The 24351-nt window shown below is 45.3% G+C and overlaps 1 protein-coding gene across 1 annotated transcript; it reads right to left on the minus strand.

Moving 5' to 3' along the window:
• Window positions 1–8371: 8371 nt before the first annotated feature.
• LOC132808626 (zinc finger protein 774-like) lies at window positions 8372–19972 on the minus strand. The gene is made up of 4 exons (XM_060822185.1): window positions 19893–19972; window positions 14248–14405; window positions 10747–12026; window positions 8372–8442 (listed from the first exon to the last, which is right to left on the minus strand). The coding sequence occupies exon 3, from the start codon at window positions 11682–11684 to the stop codon at window positions 10788–10790; it is 897 nt and encodes a 298-aa protein (XP_060678168.1). The 5' UTR covers window positions 11685–12026; window positions 14248–14405; window positions 19893–19972; the 3' UTR covers window positions 8372–8442; window positions 10747–10787.
• Between the last annotated feature and the right edge of the window lie 4379 nt (window positions 19973–24351).

A 24351-nucleotide genomic window follows, 5' to 3' on the forward strand; every position in this document is an offset into this window, starting at 1 on the left:
CTATGATGCTGCATTTCTTACCTTCTGCCCTTCCCCCATTTGTTATCTCTCATCTCAATTTTACATTTTTGGTCAAATTTAATTTCACAATAATCGGACATGGTATTCACTGTGTATTATTAATAAATCTGTTGGATTGTTGTTAAACAAAATTAATGGTGTAATTTCATTTATGATGTCTGAGTTTGACATTGAATGTGCAGGTGTGAATACCAGTACGGTGTAAAAATAAATCAAGAGCTTGTCCTTTTTTAACAAAAAAAGGAGTTTAATGATATTATTGGCACTGTCTCCTTGAGCATGAAGATTCAAGTCTGAGCAACAAACCTTTCATGCAGTCACCCAGTTTAATTCAAGCCTAAGAAAATAATTCTGGCAGGCTAAGATTTATACAACCCAAAATATAATTGATTATCTTGTGTATTCTTATCTTTAAGCCGTAACAGCATTTCATGGCAGTTTGAGACTGAAACATGGCTGGAAAGAATGTAGATTGATGAAGAAAATCAAATGGTAGAGTCTGGGGCCACAATCTGTCAGTCTGACTTGATTGCATGGGTGGTGGTTCTTCAAAAGCACCTTCCAAGCCATGACCTCAACCACCAAGAACAGAGAAGTGTGAACACAGGATTCCGACTGCAAGATATATCGCATTGCTTCTTTGTTATTGACCAAAATGCTGGAACTCATTCCTGAACATTGTTGCAGACCACACCATGTTTGTGAAGCAATTTAACAGGCATCTCAGGACCACCTTTTCAAGGTCAGTTTGGAAAGAGTTGTTGGTACAGCCAATGATATTAACATCTCATGAAATGGTAAGCAAAGAGCCCAGGGTGTTGGAGGCTGAATGTTAGCATGGATAGAGGATTGACTAACTACCACAGTTATGGTAAGGGCCATGTTCAGGATGGCAACTTGTAATTTGTGGTGTACCACGGGAATCAGCGCTGGGGCCAACATTATTTACAATATGTATACGAATTACTTGGATAAGTAAAGTGAATGTACTTTTGCAGAAGAGACAGTTGATGTGAAAGCAGGTGGTGAGGATGACATTAGATATCTGGAGAGGGATATAGACAGGTTAAGCAAATGAACGAAATGGGAAAATGAGGTCATGCAGATTGTCAGGAGGTGAAGAACTGAATATTAAATTGAGAAAACTTTAGAATCGAGGGATTTGGAATCACATCCACGAATCTCTTCATCCAATTTCAGTCAGTAATAGGGAGGCAAATGGGAGTTTGGCGTTTTCAGTAGAGTATAAATGTAGAAAGGTTATAGTGAACCTGTGTAAGGCCCTAGTCAGGCCACAAGTGAATATTATGAACACTTTAGGGCCCTTTACTTGACGAAAGATATATTGGCATTGGAGGCAGTCCAGAGAAGGTTGACCATGATGATATCAGGGATGGAAAGAATGTCTTATGAGGAGAACTGAATAGGTTGGGCCTGTGCTTATTAGAAGTTAGAAGAATTAGAGGTAACCTTCTTGTCACGTACAAGGTTCTGAGGAGACTTGACAGGCTAGACGTGGAAAAGTGGGTGAGTCTGGGACCAGAGGAAGTAACCTCCAAATAAGAGATTGCATGTTTAGGACAGATAGGAATTACTCCTGAGGGCAGTAAATCTGTGGAACTTGATACTACAGGGGGCTGTTAAGCCTGGGTTGTTATGTGCATTCTAGGCTGAGATAGTTTTTTTTTAAATCAGTAAGCGAATTGAGGATTATGGGACAATGCCAGAAAAGTGGAGTAAATGTTTACCAGAATAATTGTGATCTGAATAAGTGGCAGCGTCAACTCAATGGGCTGAATTGAATAGTAAATACTAATGAGGAAAAGAATACAACTGCAAACTACAAACCAGTCAGTGTTGGGAAGCCTAGAGATTGTAGGGAGTAGGTGGCATTTGGGCATTGTTACTGGATTTAACATCTGGAGATTCAAAGTGATGCTGCTATGGCCCCGATGCAATTTGAAATCAATTTATGTATCTGGAATATAAAGCTGCTTTGGTGATCTTATCAATTGTCATAAGTACCGATCTTGTTCACTAATAACCTTTTTTTAAGGAAGGAAATCTTCTGTCCTTTCCCAGTTTGGTGAATGTCTCACTCTTGATCCAAAGTCATGTGATTGACTCTTAACTGCCCTCTGAATTGGCACTTGGTTCTTTTGGGAGACAAAGTGTCACATTCCATGAATGAATAAAGAAAAATATTCAGGACAAGATTGTCAATGTCACTGTCAGTGAAGGGAAGATTGTGATCTGGTGATACTGGTTAAGTAGCCCAGAGATCTCGGTCTTCTGAGAACAAAAATTAAAATCCCATCATGGATGCTAGTGGACTTTTTTTTCAATGAATAAAAAGATCTGGAAGTGAGAGTTTGTCTCAGTACTGGCAACAAGGAAACCATTATTGGCTAAGAAATGAATTGCAGATGTTGGAGATCAGCAACAATTGCTGGGAAAATGCAGCAGGTCTGGCAGCATCTGTGGAAAGAAAACAGTTCATGTTTTGAATCCAGCCTAATTTTGAAGGACCACCGAACTCAAAACAGTAACACTGTCGTCTCCTCATAGATACTGCCAGAACTGTTGCTTTTGTCCAATCATTACTGATTGTTGTGAAAGTGATCTTTTAGGGAGGGAAATCTACCATTCACAACCCTACACGCGCGTGTGCGCGCTCACATCATGTGACTCCAGACCTACCACAATGTGGTTGACTCTCAACTGCCTTCAAGCATGTAGCCAATTGCTCGGTTCAAAGGCCATGAAGGCTGGTGAGCAAATGTTGGACATGCGAGCAACAATCCCATCCCTCAAAATATTTTCTTATATATTATAAAGCATAGGTTAATGAAGGACAGCCAAAACAAACTGCTATGGGAAAGTCATGCCCAACTAACTTGATTTGCTTGTAGTTATAAATGTTTTTTTTAAAATCTTCTTCAGCGAGAACATTGGTTCCATCATTGTTGCAATACTGCATGCAATTCTGTGCTTTCTGATACAGGAAGGGTGTTATGAAATTTGAAAGGGTTCAGAAAACATTTACAAGGATGCTGCCAGGGCTGGAGGGTTTGAGCTACAGGAAGAGGCTGAATAGATTGGGGCTATTTTCCCTGGAGCTTTGGAGGCTGAGGGGTGACTTTAAAGACATTTATAAAATCATGAGAGGCATGGGTAGGGTAAATAGGCAAGGTCTTTTCCCTTGGGTGGGGCAGTCCAAAATTAGAGGGCAAAGGTTTAAGGTTAATGGCAAATGGAGTTTAATATAGATAAGTGTGAGGTCTTATATTTTGTATAGTCAAATCAAGGCAGGAATTTCATGGTGAATGGTAGGACTTTAAGGAGTGTAGTGGAACAGAGGGATCTTGGAGTACAGGTTCACAGTTCTCTGAAAGTGGAGTCACAGGTAGAAAGTTTTTGGCACTCTGGCCTTCATAAGTCATGGCATTCAGTATAAAATAGTAAATTAGAGTCGAGATAAGCACCAAATAATAACCCATACCAACAAGCACTGTTTCATATGCAGTATTTCAAACCAAGAGATGTAGGGATGCAGGTTCATATCTCCTGGAAGGTGGAGTCATGGGTAGACAGGCGGTGAGGAAGTCTTTTGGCATGTTTACTTTCATCAGTCAGAGCACTGAGTACAGGAGTTGGGATGAACTGTTGCAGCTGTCACAGATTTCACATAACAACACAAGATGTGACCGCACCCCCCCGACTGACTGTCCCTTTGCATATCGGGGGAAGAGATTGTGATGATCAGGAAACGTGCCATCCTTCAAAAACAGGGCTGTGTTCACAAATATTTGGACAGAGGAAGGAAGTTGCAGTTTGGGTGAAGATCAATCTTCAATCAGAGAGCGAGAAGAAGAATTGCGGCAGCTTCAGAAATTCATGGTCCAACTTCTGAAAAGACCTTGTCTGATTTGCAGTTGTTTCTGGGCTTGTAATATCGTGCTGCAGCATATTGTAGATCTTCAGTAAGTGTGTCAATACTGTACTGCAGAGGTCCATTCAGCAACTTGAGTCCATGTGAACTCTTTGTGGAGGTATGCAGTCTGCTCCATAACCCTGTTGGTTTACAGTTACATATAGATCTCCACAAAGATCTTTGGGATTAAGAGAGGAAAGAATGTTCCACAGTAACTAGAATTACTTTCAGATTTTCTGTCTTGGACTGACTGTGATAACCTTTGCAATCACTTCACAGAAATATTACAAGAGAAGAATTTGGCAGCAGAAATCTCAGACCAAACATCACATCAAAGTCTGATAGTCACTTGATTCACGAGGACGTGGATATTGATGGCCTTGAAAAAAAAGAGTTGAAGGTCTGTCTGCTTAGTTAGGTTTTAAACGTCAGTGTGACTGGAAACTGACTCTCACATATCCACACACCATAGTAGTGACTGGAACAAGCTTTACAGAGTGCATGAGAGTATTCCAATTATCAGAGGATTCACCAGTAACACCACACACATACTGTAAGCGTGAGCGAGTTTTCAACTGATTTTTAAGGTCAGAGACAGACGAGGGCACCTGTACCATGGAGAAACCGTGGAAATGTGGGGAGTGTGGGAATGGTTTCCCTTCGCCATCTACGCTGGAGATTCATTGGCGTTTACACATCGGGCAGCTGCTATTCACCTGTACTCATGCAGGAAAGGCTTCCCTCAGTTACACCACCTCCTGGCCCCCAGCGGGTCCACACCAGCAAGAACCCGTTCATCTGCCCCGTGTGTGGGCAGGGTTTCACTCAGTCACACCACCTGCTGCCGCACCAGCGGATGCACACCGGGGAGAAACCATTTTCCTGCTCCGTGTGCGGGAAAGGCTACACCAGTTCATATCACCTGCTGCTCGGCTTCCACGTCCATACTGGGGAGAAGCCGTTCACCTGTCCCGTGTGGAGGAATGACTTCTGCGATTCCTCCACCCTGCGCAAACACCAGCACATCCACACCAAGGAGCGACCGTTCACCTGTCCAGTGTGTGGGAAGGGCTTCACCCAGTCGTGCAACGTGTGGAGACACCAGCAACTTCACAAGTGAGATTGCGCAGGGATTCGGGTTGGATTCTGCTGTTACCGCTGCTGAGAGTCACATCTTGAACCCTGTTTAGTGGGTGAAGTAGGAGGGATAAGGGGTTCCTTTATGCTGACTGGTTGCTCTCTCACCCGCTTTACTTCCAATGGGAGCTGATGCTCTCTGAGCCTGGGATTGCACCTTCCCTACGGAACAGTCCACAGAAGCGGCTGAAGTGCAGTTAGATCTGAAATAGATACATTTGTCTGTCCCATTGCGTCTCCAGCACAGTCCATCCAATTGGCCTCTGTCAGTGTTTATGCTACACCTGAGCCTCCATTGCCGATGTGTGGTTCCTTTCCCTGTACTCACCTCCCATTCATGTGTCTATCCAGATATACCTTAAGTGTTGCTAAGGTGCCTCTTTCCACTACATCCAATGGCAATGCATTCCAGGCATCCAGCATCGAACTGTGTGAAAAATCTTCCCTTTCAATTCTCCCCCAGACTGTCCCCCTCTCGCCTTGAACCTGTACCCTCTTGTAGTTGACTTTTCCACCCTGGGGAGGGGGAAAGCCTCTGACTATCTAACAGACTATCTGGCCCAACACCAAACATCCAAAGAATAATCCACACAGACCCATTTCCCTATCCCTATTACTCGACATTTACCCCTGACTAATGTACCTAACTTTCAATTCCTGAACATGTGGGGCAATTTAAGCATGGACAATCCAACTTAACCTGCCAATCCCTGGGCAGTGGGTAATTTAGCCTAGCCACTCCACCCTAACCTTCACATTTGGATTGAGAGAGGAAACTGGAGGAAACCCATATCGACACGAAGAATTTGCAAACTCCACACAGACATTCGCCTGAGACTGAAATCGAACCAGTTTCCCTGGCGCTGTGAGGCATCAGTGCTATTGATTGAGCCACCATGCCACCTCCATCCAGCCAATCGGTGTGTCTCATCATTTTGTCGAGGTCATCCCTCCGCCTCTATCTTTACAGTGAAAATAATCCAGGTTTATCCCATCTCTTCTCATAATGAGACCTCCAGACCAGGCAATGTCCTAGTGAACCTTCTCGAAACCCTCTCCCTAGGGCATCCATGTCCTTCCACAATATTCTGAATGTGAACGGAATAAGTCGCTGTAACATAACTCGCCAACTCTTACACTCAAGGCAAGCGTGCTGTGTGCCTTCTTGATCACGTTACCCGCCTGTGTTGCCACTTTTGGAGATCTATATGGCCAGATCTCTCTGTACGCCAGTGCTTCTATGTGGTCTGAAATTTCTCGTACAATTCTTGTATTTCCTATGTATCTGTATCCAGCTTCACCTTAATTGTATTCCCCTCTTTATCTCTTTTCCCCCATCCTCACCCCTCCACACATCTGCTCCTCTAGTCTTATGATATGCTGAAATGATGCCATTCAGCCCATTGAGTCTGCTCCACCATTCAATCACGGCTGATAAGTTTCTCAACCCCATTCTCCCCGTAACCTTTGATCCTCTTGATACTCAAGAACCTAGTTATTCCCATCTTAAATGTATTCAGTGATCTGGCCTCCACAGCCTTCTGGGACAGTGAATTCCATAGATACACCACTCTCTGTCTGAAGAAGTTCTCCTTATCTCCGTTCTAAAAGGTCTTCCCTTTACTTGAAGGCTGAGCCCTCGGGTCCTAGTTTCTCCTACCAATGGAAATATTTTCCCAACATCCACTCTGTCTAAGCTGTTCAGTATTCTGTAGGTTTCAATTAGTTCCCTTGTCATCTTCTAAACTCCATTGAGTATAGACCCAGAGTCCTCAGATGTTCTTCATATGTTAAGCTTTTTAATCCTGGGACCTTTCTCATCAACCTCCTCTGAACATGTTCCAGGGCCCGTACATCCTTTCTGAGATATGGGGCCCAAAACTGCGTACAGTACTCCAATTGTGGCCTGACCGGAACCTTTTAGACCCTCAGAAGTACATCCCTGCTTTTATATTCAAGTCCTGTCAAAATAAATGCCATTGTTGCATTTGCTTTCCTCACTACTGACTCAACCTGTAAGTTTACCTTGAGAGAATCCTGGGCTAGAAGTCCCAAGTCTCTTTGCTCTTCGGATTTCTGAATTTTCTCCTCATAATCCTTCTGTTCCAGGGAAGCAGCAGAGACTTCCAGACACATCGATTTGTATTCAGCGATATCCAGGGATCTCAAGAACTGCCAGTATCTCAGGAAGAATCGTTATTCCGGGAGGAGCGTGGTGTGCACCTGTAAACTCCAGAACTTCCCCCAACTTCATGAGTCAACAATAACTTTTTCTGGACCAAGAAATGAAAGGGCCAACGAAAAACTGTGACACCACAGGAACTGAAATTAGGCCATTCAGCCCATTGAGTCTGCTCCACCATTCACTTATTCTTGAGTATCAAAGGGTTCAAAGGTTACAGGGCGAATCGGGTTAAGAAATATATCAGCCATGATTGAATGGCAAAGCAGATTCAATACGATAAATGGACTAATTTCTGCTAGTTACCCATCCCTGGGAAGAAGGAGGCAACACAATAAGTTGTTTCTTGGGACAGGCAAGATAATGTTGTTTAATAATGGTGTGACAAAAGGACAATTAATTCTGCTTGTGGAAGGAAAGCCCTGACATCGAGGGGTTAATTGCAGAGCAGGTTGTTTCAAGCAGACAGTTAACCCTCAAGGATAAGAAGGGAAGCTACAGAGCTGAGGTCTCCAGCAATGGGAGGTGATGTTAGAGTCTTAAAAAAAAGTCACACCACAGATTTGAAAATGAGGATATGCCACCAAAATTCAACTCTAGAACGATGCTGCAGCAGCAGTACTTAGACGAATAATACTGCATCAAACCTCTGGACACTTCCAGAGATGGGCACTGTCGGTGGAAACTCAGTTAAATTCAGCCATCAACTGGGTGATAGCCAATTTTGGGGGGTGAAGCTGAATGAACTTGAGGGGTTTTATTTGTGGTTGCTACATGCAATAAAGTGCAAATCATTGTTTCAGCAGTTGATTCTCTGTCGGTCTCTGAGTCAGGAGCCAAATTAAGGTGATTCACCCACAACCACACCAAGAGGCTGGGATTAATATTGACTCCATTGCATTCAAGAGAATGTCATCAATACTGTTATAAAGCTAAAACCTTGGAGCCCTGGCAACGTCCTTCCAAACCTTTTCTGAATCCTTTCAAGTTTCACAATGTCTTAAAAAGACGTCAACTTTACTCGACTAATGTGGGAGAATTTTCTGCATGATGCGTTGTGTCTGAAATAGCCCTCCCATGTGCTGTGACAGAGCTACAGTGACTTTCAAAAGCCTGACAAATGCTGTTATCAGTCAAAGATTCATTGGGAGAAGCTTCTCAATCACATCTGTAAATGGAGAAAGTGTTTTTAATAATGAGACATGAATAAAGGCTGCATTAATCTTTTGTTCTGAAGATTTACTCATACATCTCAAAACAGAGCAGTCTACGGGAATAAAAGACACTGCTGCCTATTTCCTGACCAGGACTCACTTTGCACAGAAAACATGGACATTTTAAATGAATGGGATGCCATTCGTTTTAAGATGACGTGAACTTAAGAGGCACAGCATTGGCTTAGAAATGAGAGATCCTTGACACACACACAGCCAAAATCATCACTGCCATTATTATCAAATTAGAATTTAGGCTGGATAGGCTGGGATGTTTTTCCAGTGGAGCCGAGGAAGTTGAGAGGCAATATTTTCAAACCATGAGGGGTAGAGTTGGGTTAATGGTAGCTGTCTCTTCCCTAGGGGGAGGATTTCTAGACCAAGGACGCGTTTTTATGGTGAGAGGAGAAAGATGGAAGATAAGATGTGGGGCAAAATATTTACAGAATCTAGTTCGCCTGGGGAAACAGCTGCCAGTGGAAGTGGTTGAAGCAGGTACATCAACAACATTGAAAAGGTGTTTCAACAAATACAGGGATAGGAAAGCTTGTGAAGGATATGGGCCAAGTGCAGGGAAATGAGGTCAGTGTTGACAAACATTTTGGTCAGCATGGACCGGTTTGGGCTGAAGGGCCTGTCTCTGTGCTATAGTACTCTATGACTGGCGTCTCTTTGTCACTCTGACAGTGTTGAGTTTCCACATGAACCAGGAAAAAGTGAGGACTGCAAATGCTGGAGATCAGAGTTGAGAGTATGGTGCTGGAAAAGCACAGCAGGTCAGGCAGCACCCGAGGAGCAGGAGAATCGATGTTTCAGGCATAAGGACATCCAGATGAATATCTCACTAAATCAGGCTGAATAAAATCTGATCTCATTTGTCAACTCTGATGCAGAGGTGCAGGGGGTGGACAGGTCAGAAGTCACACAACACCAGGTGAGAATCCCAATAGATTGATTTGAACTCAAGAGCTTTCGGAGCACTGTTCCTTCATCAGGTGAAGTGATGAAGGAGCAGCACTGATGAAGGAGCAATGCTCCTAAAGCTTGGGATTTCAAATAAACCTGTTGGACTGTAACCTGGTGTCGTGTGACTTCTGACTTCTTCAACTGCGCATTCATGTTGAACTTGATGGGATACTTTATCCAACTTGGTGTAGTTAAATCATATCGCTTGGAGGGGTTCATTTGAAACCTTTCAGGAGGTGAATTCAACAAGATTGAATTATGCAAAGTTACTCAGTTCTAAACTTACATCAGGACCGGTAGTCATAGAGAGGTACAGCGCAGAAACAGATCCTTCAGTCCAACTCGTCCACGCTGACCAGATATTCTAAATTAATCTAGTCCCATTTGCTAGCACTTGGCCCAAATCCCTCTAACCCTTTCTATTCACGTCTCCAACCAAATGTCTTTTAAATTCTGTAATTCTGCCAGCCTCCTCCACTTCCTCTGGCAGCTTATTCCATACACGCACCACACTCTGCATGAAACGTTTTCCCTTTCGGTCCCTTTTAAATCTTTCCCCTCTCACTCTAAACCTATGTCCTCTAGTTCTGACAATATCCTGGTAAATCATTTCTGATGGAGATGTCAACGCTTCGGATAGAACCCTTCTTCAGTCCTGAGGGATAATATCTGAAATGCTGACTTCTCCACCTCCTGGTGCTGCCTGCCTTGTTGTGCCCAGCCTCCTGCTTGGCTATTTTAGATTCCAGCATCTGCAGTATTTTATTTTGTCTCTAACAAATGGTGGAGCAAATTCGATGGGTCAAAATGTCCTAACTTCTGCTCCAATGGTCTTAGGTTCGTGCTGGTCCTGGGCTCAATGAGCAGCAGTGCCCACTGGAAGAAATGTTCATGGAATCATACAATCACTACAGTGTGGAAACGGGCCCTTCTGCCCAACAAGTTCAGACCGACCCTTTGAAGAGTAACTCACCCAGACACATTCTCCTACCCTATCACCCTGCACTTACCCCTAACTAATGCAGCACATCTACACGTTCCTGAACACTGTGGGACTATTTAGCTTGGCCAATTCGCCCAAACATGTGCACGTTTGGACTTTGGGAAGACACTGGAACACGCAATGGAAACCCACGCAGACACTGGGGGGAGTTACATGCAAACTCCATACAGACAGTTACCCTGAGGATAGAATCAAATCTGGGTCCCTGGCGCTATGAGGCAGCAGTGCGAACCACTGAGCCACCCCCCCAACCCCCTCCACTCCCCCAGTAGAAAACAAAAAAGCCTACCAACTCTTCCATTACCCCCACTGTCAGAAAGGGCAGGAGGTTCAGTCCTGGGGGTGACCCTCAGCAGCGTTACCGGCAGAATCTGATTGTTGGGAGCATTGGTGCCTCCGCTGGTGCTTGTTCAAACTGCAGGACATTGTGAACCTCTGCCCACACTCAGGGCAGGCAAACGGCCTCTCCCCAGTGTGGACCCGCTGGTGCGTCAGTAGACTGGAGGGGACAGCAAAGCCCTTCCCGCACTCAGGGCAGGTGAACGGCCTCTCCCCAGTGTGGACCCACCGGTGTGTCAGCAGGTGGGATGCCTGGGTAAAGTCCTTCCCGCACTCAGAGCAGCTGAAGGGCCTTTCCCCAGTGTGGACACGCTGGTGCTTCAGCAGGTCGGAAGAGCGTGTGAAGCACTTTCCGCAGACAGAGCAGGTGAATGGCCTCTCGCCGGTGTGGACCCGCCGATGGGCCAGCAGGTCAGAGGAATCGCTGAAGGCTTTCCCACATTTGGGGCAGGGGAAGGGCTTCTCACCGGTGTGGACCCGCCGGTGAATCACGAGGTGGGAGGAGCGAGTGAACACCTTCCCACAATCGGGGCAGCGGAAGGGCCTCTCCCCTGTGTGCAGCCGCCGGTGCCTTATCAGGGCGGAGGAATCATTGAAGGCCTTCCCACACTTGAGGCACCTGAAGGGCCTCTCCCCTGTGTGCACCCGCAAGTGCCTCAGCCGGGCGGAGGAATCGCTGAAGCTCTTCCTGCACTCAGGGCAGCTGAAGGGCCTCTCCCCTGTGTGCACCCGCAAGTGCCTCAGCAGGGCAGAGGAATCACTGAAGGCCTTCCCGCACTCAGGACAGGAGAATGGCTTCTCCCTGGTGTGACTGCGACGATGTGTCTCCAGGGCAGACGGGACACGGAAACCTTTCCCGCAGTCGCCACACTTCCATGGTTTCTCCATGGCCAAAGCTACAGTTGCACACAAACGCGTGTATGTCCCTTCCCAGCCTTGAATTCCTCTTTTCAGGCCAGTTAACTGTTTCAGGCTCCACACTCCGTGTGTTGCTGCAACACTAGGATCTCTCTTCCAGTCCCACTGATGCTGAAAACGTACTGAAACAGGAACCAATTGGATCACAGTCGAAAATTGTTGCAGTCCCGATGGATTGAGTGACTCACAAATGCTGGAGAATCAGAGTCGAAAACTGCGGGTCAGGCAGCATCCGAGGAGCAGGAGAGTTAATGGTTCAGGCATAAGCCCTTCATCTGTTGATTTTGAAACTTCATCTTCAGATCAAATACTCTGAAAAGAGATTACAAAAGTCATCACTGCCAGTCCAGGGTAGAAATTCAGAACAAGCAATTCTACTTTCTGCAGAACATTTCTTTTGTTATTCCATAAAACTGAAAGCACCATCCCACTTTTTCACTCACTCCCTCTCTCCCTCTGTTCTCACTCCATTCTAATTCTCCTGAAAGTGCTGATTCAGGATCTGACAGGGACAGAAGAGCAAAACAGTCACAACTGACACCTCTCTGAATTTTGGATACCTCCACCTGAAAATTAATATCTTCCACGACATTGGGATACTGTTGAGAGTGAGCCGGTCTGATTTTTGGAAGCAAAAATATAGTGTGTAAATTCAGGATGAACCTGCAAAGCAGCTTCTTGACAACCAATCAGACACAAAATGGTTAACGTGCCCCCACGGGGGTGGGGGAGTTTTGGAATGAGACACCAAGGCTATGACACCAGAGAGAAATTGAACAGACTGGTGTGGCAAACCAGAGTCATCTAGATATACAGCACAGAAACAGGTCCTTTGGTCCAACTGGTCTATGCTGACCAGATATCCTCACCGAATCTGGTCTAATTTGACTGCATTTGGCCCATATCCCTCTAAACCCTTCCTATTCATAAACCTATCTAGATGCCTTTTAAATGTGTCATAATTATACCAGCATCTACTACTTCCTCTGCCAGCTCTTTCCTTACACGGGCCATCTTCTGCATGAATTGCCCCTTAGGTTCCTTTTAAATCCCTCGCCTCCTCCCCGGGCCACCTCACCCTAAACCTATTACTGTATAGTTCTACACTCCCAGAGAAAAGACCTTGTCTATCCCTCTCTTTATTTGATAGAATGTAAGCATCAACAGCTCAGGGCGGGGATTGGGTGGGTGGTGGGGGGGGGGGTGGGGGGGGTGGGGGGGGGGAGGGGAAGGAAGCCGAATGTGCTGGAGCCAACACGGAAGAAGACGACACAAAACCTTGAAGCTGCAATGAGGAATACTGCATGTGCTGTACTTGTACCTGTTGCTTTTATTTGTGGAATCAAGTGCATTTTAAAAATAAAAACAAACAAGATATCTATCCCTCCCCTTTCCCAATCTCCCAGTGCTGTGCTGGACACACAGTGAGAGAACTGGGAGCAGGAGTTGGCCATTTGAGCCTGCACCAACACCGAACACATCATAATTGAACATGAATATACCTGCAGGCAGTGGAGACTGGGATTTCTTTCACTGGAGCAGAGGAGATTGAGAGGTGACCTTACAGAGGATTATAATATCATGAGGGGTACAGATGAGGTGAAAGGCAGGTGTCCTTTTCCTAGGGTGGGGCTTTCAAGATTAGGGAGCAAAGTTTGAAGGGGAGAGAAGAAAGATTTTAAAAAGACACGAAGAGCTCCATTTTTTTCACATAGAGAGTGGTTTGTGTGTGGAATGGGTGTCCAGAGGAAGTAGTGGATGCATGTACAGTGACAATGTTTAAAAGACATTTGGAAAAGTACATGAATAGGAAAGGTTCAGAGGTATATGGGCCAAACACAGGCAGATGGGACGAGTTGGGTTTGAGAACATAGTCAGCATAGACTAGTTGGACCGAAGGATCTGTTTCTCTGCTGTATGACCCTGTAGCTGTTCTGTACTGGTCTTAAAACCATTTTCTTGGAAATCCGAGATGGCGGTGGTTTGAGTGGTCTGCTGTGCTGGGCTCTGTGCCACACCCCCTGGTAAGGTGGACTTTTACCCCTCTCCCCACCTCATTAACCATCCGTAGGAGAAAAAAATTGCGAATATAAACTTACTGAACGTCTGGAGCTGCTATAATTGTGGTTTGACAGCTTTAGGAACAGAATGAAAGCAAATGAAGGAAAGGGGCCAAAAGGGGTGCAGCAGGTAGGGCACTCCCCAACTGCATTGGGGGTGCTTGGAGCCATTGCTCAAACTTCCAGGGCAATCCCTGTGGATTTAATGGGACAGCAGCAGCTACTCTCGGTGTTTGCCAATCTCTGAGAAAAGATTGAAGCAGCGGTGGAACCACTATCTGCCACGCTGCAAAAGCATGGACAGGAAATTCACGTGTTGGGCCGAAGAGAATAAGCAGCGGAGGAGAGGACCGTGGCATCGGAGACCGTGGCGGAGGTCTCAGGAGGAAGGATCCAAACGCTGGAAGACCAGGTTCGGATCCTTCAGGAGCAAGTGGACAACCTGGAAAACTAAAGTAGAAGAGAAATCTTACAGCTTGTGGGTCTTCCGGAACGCGAGGAAGGTGAAGACCTTATTGGATTCCTGGGGCTGGAGTTGTAGTCTGGCCTGTTGAGTGTGGAGCGGGCACACTGGATCGAAATGTGCAGGTCCGGGTCGGACCCGCAGCCCCGCGTGGTCCTAGTGTGGCTCCTGCATTATAAAGAAAACCAGTGATTGAAACAGCAAGAAGACTGGGAAGAGATCCACAGGCTCTAATGTACAAAGGATCAGAATAATATATTTTCAGGACTTCTCAGGAGCCTGGATTAAGAAAAGGGCATTTAATTAAGTTAAGAGAAAATTAAGGGATCTGAACATACAATATTCCTTGAGGTCCCTGATTGTATTGCGTTTTACTCATGGAGGGACGGTATATAATTTGATTCAGCAGAAAAGGCGAAGGACTTTGCGAATTCTCTGAATTAAAGAAATTGAGTTGGGGTGAAGGCGGGAGGGACGTCATTCCAGACAATGCTACTTTTTTGCCCCTTATTTTGTGGTTATCGGCTTTATACGTACTGCCTTGGTGTAAAACTGGAATTATTTAGTATATCGGTCAGTTAGGTATTGTCTGGGGCCTTTTTTTCACTGCTGTCCTTTTGTTTTTGGATTGGGGGTGGCTATACCTGTGTTTAAGATGTATGGAGAAGGGGTGTGGGGAGATGGGCAACCATTGTTAACTCTCAGAATGTAAATAACATGTTTTTTTCAAATATGTGAATTGCCTGGCGTTTGGGGCACAGCCTCAGTGGGAAGGAGCCAGGCTGATGGCAATGGTGGGGGTTGGGGTGGGGGGAAAGAGATCTCTACATAATTGGGGGTTATTTGAGCATTTGCTTAAGTTATATGTGGTGGTTAGATTTTTATTTATAGTAGTTTTAATAGGAGCAGTTTTTAGAATTTATAGAGTTAATGTCTTTGTTGCTCACCGCACCTCAGATAAGCTTCCTCCTCTTGGGAAACCAGAGGCTTCCCTGGATGGCCATGTCTACTGATTCGTTCAGGTGGTGCGCCTGGAATGTAAAAGGGAGCCACTCCCCCATTAAAAAGAAAGAAGGTGCTGTCAAGCCTCAGGAAGGAAAGGGTGGACACATTTAACTGTTAAGGAACATCTGAAACTGCAGCAAGGAGGTTGTGATAGGGTATTCTTCTCCTCCTTTAGCTCCAAGTGTAGAGGAGTGGCTATACTGGTAAGAAGGAATCTCCCTCTCCAGGTAATTGAGCAAATTAAGGACGAACATGGACTGTCCATCATTCTTAAAGCTCTAATACATGGTGAAGATTATGGCGTCCTGAATCTGTATTGTCCCCCCGGTGCACCCTCTTAAATTTCTAATTGATGCAGCTGCTAAATTAATGAGTCTTGGGATACGCCGCATGGTCATTGGAGAGGATTTTAATCGTCTAATAGATCCTGAGGTAGACAGAGTGCCAAGGGGCCAGGCAGGTCACCCGCGCAACCTAAGCAGTTGGTGGACATGTGCAAGGAGTTGGGATTAGTGGATGTATGGAGGCATCTCCACCCTAATAGAAGACACTTTACTTTCTCTTCCAACCCACATGAGTACCACATGGGAACTGACACTTTTTAATGCCATTGGATTGCTTGGACAGAACACTGGCTTGTGAAATTGGCAATATAGCTGTCTCAGACCATGTGCCAGTGTATTTAGATGGTAAAATCAAGAGTGGTGGAATGGATGCACAGCACTGGTGCATGGACCCATTCCTGTTAAGGGATAGCAAATTTGTTGAGTACATCACAAGAGTTCAGAGCCTTCTGGGTACCAACTTGGGTACGGCCAGTAATCCAGAAATACTGTAGGAGGCCACTAAGGCATATTTATGAGGCTTGATTATTTTTTATTCAATGACTAGAAGGACGCAGAGGAAGAAGCAACAACAGATGCTGGAGACCCGTCTGCAGATAGCTGAGGAAGTATATTATAATAGGCCTTCACTGGTCAAGCTGCAGCTCTCCGGCTGCTCCCAACTCATTGCACACACTGGGAAAAAAAAGGTCTGCTTTGCTCAACAAAGATTGTTGGAAGTTGGAGATAAGCCAGGTAGATATCTGGCCAGAAAGAAAAATGCTTCCCAATCTATTATGTCTGTTCGAGAGAAGGCTGGCACAGTTACCCGTGAGTTAAAGAAGATTAATGTTAGATTTAGGGAGTAATTTGCAGAGTTATATCGGTCGGAGGGAGATGAACATGGAGCAGTAAGAATGCAGGCCTTTTTTGAGATCCTGCACCTCCCTAGTATAAACGTGGAACAGGTTTCCTGTTGAATATGCCTATGACGATACAGGAGGTGCAGGATGCAATGAAGCACCACGGTCAGATGGATTCCCAAGTGAATTCTATAGGAATTCATAAATGTGTTGGTGAAGCCACTTCTGGGGATGTATAGCTATTCATATGTATGGGTTGTCTTCCACCCTCTCTTAGGGAGGCTAATATCTCCCTCATTATAAAGAAGGGGAAAGAGCCGGAAGAATGTGCTTCATACAGACCCATTTCACTATTGAATGTAGATTTTAAAATTCTACCCAAGACACTGGCCCTGAAGTTGGAAAAGGTGTTGTCCTGTATTGTGAAAGAAGATCAGATGGGTTTTGTTAAGGGCCATAGCTCCTCCAACAATATCAGGAGGGTACTGAACATGGTGCAGGTATGCCAGCAAAGGTTGATCCTGGGTTCGGTGGCCTCCCTAGATGCAGAAAAGGCATTTGACCAGATAGAATGGCTGTACCTGTTTGGGATCCTCAAGCGCTTTGATCTGGGGACAACCTTTGCTAGATGGGTGGTGGTGTTGTATAATGATCCTAAGGCAGCAGTCATCACAAACGGCACTAAGTCAGATAACTTTAATGCTGGGAGAGGTAGTCGAAAGGGATGTCCTCTTTCACCGCTGCTATCTACCTTGGCAATTGAGCCATTAGCTGAGGCTGAGGCTATCAGGAGGGATCCTGAAATAATAGCGCCAGGAATGGGAATGGGGGAACATAAGATTACCCTATATGCTGATGATGTCCTTCTGTTCTTGGCCAATCTGGAGGAGTCTGTTCCTCGATTGATTCAAACAATTAATTTATTTGGAAGTTTTTCAGGCTGCAGGATCAACTTTACAAAATCAGACGCCATGCTGAAGGATGGAATGCAGTTCCTGTTTAGATGGTCGTCAAAAGGGTTTTTGTATTTGGGAATTTTTATTACCCCTGCCTTCCACCAGCTGTATAAAGCTAACTATGTACAATTACTGGAGAGGATAAAGCAGGATTTACAGCGGTGGGACGGATTACCATTATCATGGTTAGGCCGAATAGCTCTGATTAAAATGAATGTTCTTCCTCGCCTGTTGTACCCCATGAGAATGCTCCTGTTGTTGCTACCCAGATGGGTATTACGGAGGCTCAATGGGTGTCTAGGTTATTTTATTTGGTGTCGCAGTCGCCCCCTAATTAAGTTTACCAAATTGCAGCTCTCACAGGGTGAGGAGGAGTGGATCTTTTGGACTTGGAGAGATATCAAATAAGCGCTTTCTTAGCATATGTGGGTGACTGGGCACGGGGGGACTTGGGGTCGATTTTGCTTGATGTTGAAGCATTGCAGTCGAGATGTCCCCGAGTTAATCTATTATTCACTGATAAGATGAAATCCGAGACTGAGCAGTGTAAGAGTACAATCATTTTAAATACAGTGAAAGCCTGAAGGACACTGAGGCAAGACAAGGGCATTTGGCTGAAGACCTCGCTGATTACCCCACAGGTGGCAGCCTAAGGATTTAACCTGAGACAATAGACTCCGGCTTTAAGTCATGGGAGAATAAGGGAATCTCCTGGAGGGAAGATTTATTTGAAGGTTAGGTCTTGATGTCATTTAGCCAGCTAAGACAGAAATATGCATTGTCTAATAGGGGCCTTTTCCGGTACTTTCAGCTAAGGGATTATATACAGAGGAAGACCACACTCCTGGCTCAGCTTTACAGGTCAAATGTGGAGTAAAGAGTACTCTGTGTACAGGCGCTCTTTCAGTTAGTACGTTGTATCATTCACAGAAGGGACATACCTTAGGAGATGTGGAGGGACTCTCTACCATGTGGAATCAGGAGTTAGGATATTTCATTAGAAGTATGGCAAGATATATGGGAAAATGTAAGGAAAATTTCAACATGTAACAAAGCACAGGGCATGCAATTGAAGATTTTACACAGGGCTTATTTGGCGCCAGAGAGGCTAGCTAGGTTCAAGAGTGGCGCATCACCAGGGTGTCCCAAATGTAACATTAGTATAGGCACTCACATACTGCTATTGGTCATGTTGTAAGATCCAGAGATACTGGAGTGCTATAGTAAGGGAGCTGAAGGACATCCTGGGGGATTGAAGTTAAAGTGAATCCGGTATTTCTTCTTCTGAGGTTGACAAATTTGCCTTCTCTTGGAGAACACAGGAACAGACTGTGTAACATTCTTACGCACTGTGCAAGGAAGAACATTTTAATGAATTGGACATTGGAAAAACCCCCAGGGCTTATGGAGTGGCATATGCTGGTGATGGAGCATCCACCTCCAAGATGACCTCACAAATATGGTGCACCACAAAACAGTAGTTTTACAAGACGTGGCGGCCTTTTCTAAATTGTATTGATGCAGACTGATCAGCAGTATTAATTAGGACTATGGTATAGCTGTGGGAATCAGTCTGGGTGCTCATGGGGCCCTGGGAGGGCAAGGCTGGGTGAAAAGAATACAGGTGCAATAACTGGTGCTCCCATGGATGGAAGCCTTAATGGAGATGTGGTGAGTGAAATAGAATATAGTAATGTGATAGAATTCAAATTAACTTAAATTATGTTTAATTTTATTTTTATTCAATTTGATTGTAGTTTAGTTTAAGCTAAGTTTGTCCTAGTAGAATAATAGGTAGCTCATTATTAATAGTATCATAATATGACATTGTTGTACTGTTATTTTTCTGTATTTTAGTATTGTTCTTTTTTGTATATAGAGGTGTTGCGAGAGATTTGAAAAAGTTTTGAATAAAAATATATATTTTTTAATTTCTTGTCTTCCCCCATAACTATTTTTGAGATTCAAAAGTCAGATAAACTCAGCTTTGAATATATTTAATACCTCCCTAACTACAGGAAGGCACCCCCACTTTGAACTCAGTTCCTCTTGCTAATATACCACTTGCCTTGCTGATTGCTTGCTGCACCTATGTGACAACTGGCATTGACTGGAGTAGAAAGCCTGAGCAGAAGGTAGCTGCGGCACGTTTGTACATCCACACATCATTCCTGGATGAAAGGCTTTTGCCCAAAACGTTGACTGTTCTGCACCTCGCATGCTGTCTGACCAACTGTGCTTTTCCAGCGCCACAACTTTCGACTCTGATTTTCGGTACCTGCAGTCCTCACTTACTCCACATCCCAATATATCACCATTTAAATAATGTACCTGCTTTCTGTTTTTATTTCATAGGGAAGGTTATAACTTCACACTGCGTTACTACATTTACCATGTGTTTGCCAAATAAGACACATACCTGAACCAACTTTGCTGCAAGTGAAGAACTGAACACCAGAGTGAAAAAATAAAATGAGAAAGGGGGTGAGAAGAGTAAGTTGTACTCACACAAATTTGGACAGAAGAAAGAAGTTGCAGTCTGGGATGAAGTTCAATCTTCATTCATAGAGAGAGGAGCAACAACACCTTCACAAGCGCCTGATCCAACTTCCGCATTCAGACAATAGGGGGGAGGCTCTCAATGGCAGGAAGACCGCACTCCTTCCGGTCCTTCAGGGCTTCCCATTGGTCGATCAGAAGAATGTTGCGTGCCGTTTCCGCTGACAGTAAGGAGCATGCGCAGTATTTTGCTGACACCAGCGTACATGCGCAATGCTTCCTGACACCGAAAAGCATGCGCAGTGTGCCCAGTGGAGATGCTGGTCCAACTGCCAATCGGAGAGAAAAACAGGCTGGAGCCACACTTCTTTTGTTTTCCTGGGGCTCAACAGTTTATTCCTTTTGCATTTTGTCTGGCTGCTCAATCTTTGAATGTCATTTCCCCAGGGTAGAGGAAATCCAAAACTGAAGGGGCATAGGATTAGGCTGAGAGGGAAAAGGTTTAAATGGAACCGAACTGGTAACATTTCCATGCAGAGGGTGGTGTATGTATGGAATGAGCTGCCAGAGACAGTGGTCGAGGCTGGAACAATTACAACATTTAAAAGGCATCTGGATAGGAATATGAATAGGAAGGGTTGAGAGAGATATGGGCCAAATGGTGGCAAATGGATCACCAGATTAATTTAGAATATGTGGTTGGCATGCACCGAAAGGCTTGTTTCCCTGCTCTGCAACTCTATGACTCTATTTCTACTTAATCTGAACCAACTTTACAAGACGAGGACTTGGCCATTCCATCTTTACAGCCTATTCTCAACTGTGGGCTAATTGCACAGATTTCAATGCAAGTTTCAGAAAAATGGCTGCTGCTTTTTAGAAAAATAATTGAATTTGCTTTCAAACTTTACAGATGTTTTTGAAAATATCATTTTAGCGATTCTCAATGTTAAAGATCGGCCATTTTTCACACCGCCCCCTCCCATCTCCCAGGTAGAGTCATCACCATCCGCGCTCTCTGTCCTGAGAAGGGCTGATACAGTGAACGAAGAGGGTTCGAGGCACAAGAAAGGATGAGAGTGGGGGTGCGGGTAGAGAAATTGGATGGGAAACAGAGGCTAGGCGGAAGAGAGAGAGAGAAATGGACATGGGGACAGAGCATTGGAGTTAGAGAAACCCTGGGGTGCACAGGATGGGGAGCAGAGCGTTTGTCAGAGAGAGAGAGAGAATGGGGGCGCAGAGTGTGGGGAGAGAGAATGGACGTGGGTCAGTGGGTGGGGAGAGAATGGAAAGGGGCAGAGGGTGGGGGAGAAAGAGAGTAACAATGAATGTTAGGAGAGGGTGGGGGAGAGAGGGAATGGATGGAGAGCAGAGGGTGGGGGAAGAGAGAGAATGGAGGGGGCAGAGAGTGGGAGGAGAGAGAGAATGAGTGTGGGGAGAGGGACTGGATGGAGGAAGGCAGAGGGTGGATGAGAGACTGGACTGGACAGGGGGCAGAGGGTATGGAGATAGAATGGACGGAGGTGCAGAGGGTGGCATGTGTGTGAGAGGGCGGGGGGAAGCTAGGAATAGTGAGAGAGAATAGACTGGGGGCGCTGTGGGCATGATTGGATCTTGATTGAATGGGGAGTTGGTGAATGCGTCCCACCCACTCCCAGCAACCCCTTCTTTCCACATGTGCAGTGCAGATTGTTGTGAATGACGCGAGAGAGAATCTGGAGTGTGAGCGTAGTTACCCTCAGATCCTGGCATCAGCAAACCACTGCCTTTCTGTTTTAAAAACTAAATAAAGATGTGGGCAATATATTGGGAATGCCAAGATGAAACTAAGAAACTGAACCGAGAGTCAGCGCTTTCCGGTGAGGGGAGCTGGCCAAAAACAGGAGGGTGGAAGGATGAATTCGAGTTGGAATCCATTGAAAGGTGGAGGAATTGGGAAACAGAGATTTCGGGTAGGAGATAGGGAAGGCTGTTCGGTACAAACTAGAATTCTCCGATCCTATTTCCTGCCCTGCACTGACAGCAATGATCTGTTTTCTCAAGGTATTAGCAGAGGAGGATTTGCTGTTCAGGTGTGTACAAGAAATTTACTCAGGGCCTGAATATCAGCAGCGTTTGAATCTAGGAGGGGAAATTATTTCAAGCATCAACGTGACTTGAGAAGCCCCGTGATTACACGCAGCCTGCGTGGGAGTGTTCCAGGGTTCTGACTGTGCAGACAACTTTAACTCTGTAGCGAAATGTGGACTAGAGTTCTCGCCGTAGACGAGCCCTTCTTTGGATCGTTGAAGCTGCTGAGACGCAATGACCCCCGCAGCATGGAAACTCTGTGGAAGCAAATTCAATTCCCCAAACGGGCTGGAGTGTCTGGCATGAAGCTAATCCGTTCCTTCAACCCTGGAATGAAGTCAATCGATGCCTTCAATCCAAGACTGTGGGCGGCGCGGCAGCATCTCAGTGGTTAGCACCGCTGCCTCACAGTGCCAGGGACTTGAGTTTGATCCCACCCTCAGGGTGATTGTCTGTGTGGAGTTTGCATTTTCCTACCCCCCCCCCCCCCACCCTCCCCAATCTCTGGGTGCTCTGGTTTCCTCCCAAGGTTCCAAGATGTGCAGCTTAGAGTGGATTGGGTGTTCTAAATTCAGGGATTAGCTGTGGAGGTTATTGGGTGGGATGCTCTAAGAGGGGTCAGTGTGGATTGTTGGACCAAAGGGCCTGTTTCCACAGTGTAGGGGGTTTGATGATTCCCCCAACGTGTCTGCAGCCTGGCTTCTAGCTGCATCTCTCTGAGCCGAAGGTCCACCAGCATGTGTTTTCCCTAGTTTCCAGCACCCAGAACCTCCAACTTTCTGCAAATCGAAAGGCAAGTCCCACCCTGCCCTCTCCAATGTGTGCTATGTAACTGCTTATTCAGTTTCAGTGGCCCAGCAGAGGCTGGTAGCCAAGTTCGGAACACATGAGGATGGCATCAACCAGGACCTTGGATTCCTGTCACATGACAGGTAACCTTACTTCACTGTCACGCTCTCTCACACCCACACAAAGCACACACTCTCACATTCACACAGATCCCTCTCTCAGACACACACACATATACACCCTCTCACAGGCTGATACTCTATCACTCACATACTTTATCCAGGACGCACACACTTACACATACTCTCATGCGTGCACACTTACATATAAGGCTTTGGTGTGATTTTGTATTTGCAGGTACATTGTGCGCTTTTTGAGCCAAATACAATCTACAGGCAGTCAATCCATGTGAGATTTTATAAATTCCTACTTTGGAAATAGAACCAGTCTCACTCAAGATTGGGATACAGACCTTAAGTTGTCTCGAGAATGTGTCTTCAAGCAAGTTCTGGGATTTACATATTAATGAACCAAAACCTGCAACCCATCCTAAAAGATGAAAGATTTCACAACAATCTAAGTTTGTTCTATATCATTTCTGTTGCATGAAACTGCGACCTTTTGCTATAAATTTTACTATGATCCTGCTCCACAAACATCTGATGAAGGAGCAGTGTTCCGAAAGTTAGTGCTTCCAAATAAACATGTTGGACTATAACCTGGTGTTGTACGATTTTAAACTTTGTTTCTCATGAATACATCCCACACCTCCAGGTGCTGCCAGTAAACCTTACAATGTCGATGAAATGATGCAATACCTGTAGAGATGAAAAGTTTACAATTTCTAATGATATTAGCTATTCATTCACTGCTCCTTCTGATACACGATGTTGGAAACTTAGTGCAAAAGGTTGAAAGAAATGCGCAGCTTTAAAACAAAAACCTACTGGATCTCACAGCTATCATTGACAGTCTGAGACTGGGGTTAAGTTCAAGTTACCTTTATTGCCGCCCAACTTTGTTACAGCTTCAGATCTCCTCAGCAAAAAAAAAGGTGTATGAAAAAAGCTTTTTTTAAAAAACAGCTCAAAGCTCACACACTCCTCCCAACTCCACTTCCTTTACTGTTGGTCAGCACAGAGTTGTCCCTTCATAATTGGTCCTTGGTACAGCCTTAAGCTGAAGGAAGTATTGCCTCACTCAGCAATTTCAACCTACACACTGTGTCCATTTAAGTTACTCCCATCATTTTACATGGGGGGCAGTCAAGAGTCAACCATGCTGCTGTGGGCCTGGAGTCAGGTGTACGCCAGACGGGATAAAGGATGCAGTTGAGATGACTGAGTGAATCCTTTCCTAAAAGGGACATGAGTGAATTAGATGACAGTTTCTCCCCCCAAAAATGGGTTCATTATTAGATTCAGAACTCCAAATTTCTGACCGAATTACAATCCCACCATCTGCCTCGGCGGGATTCAAACCCCAGGAATCCCCGGAATTGGGTTGATAGTCCAGTCGATAATGGCACTCAGCCGTCGCTCCTTCAATCCCCCTGCAATGGCACGTGAACTCAATTGACAATAGGTGTAGGAGTAGGCCATTCTGCTCT

The sequence above is a fragment of the Hemiscyllium ocellatum genome (assembly GCF_020745735.1).
Source record: "Hemiscyllium ocellatum isolate sHemOce1 chromosome 27 unlocalized genomic scaffold, sHemOce1.pat.X.cur. SUPER_27_unloc_8, whole genome shotgun sequence".
Taxonomy (NCBI): domain Eukaryota; kingdom Metazoa; phylum Chordata; class Chondrichthyes; order Orectolobiformes; family Hemiscylliidae; genus Hemiscyllium; species Hemiscyllium ocellatum.

Bases quoted from the DNA above. Each gene is read 5' to 3' on its own strand.
- LOC132808626 (XM_060822185.1), bottom strand. From the start codon at position 11,684: ATGGAGAAACCATGGAAGTGTGGCGACTGCGGGAAAGGTTTCCGTGTC.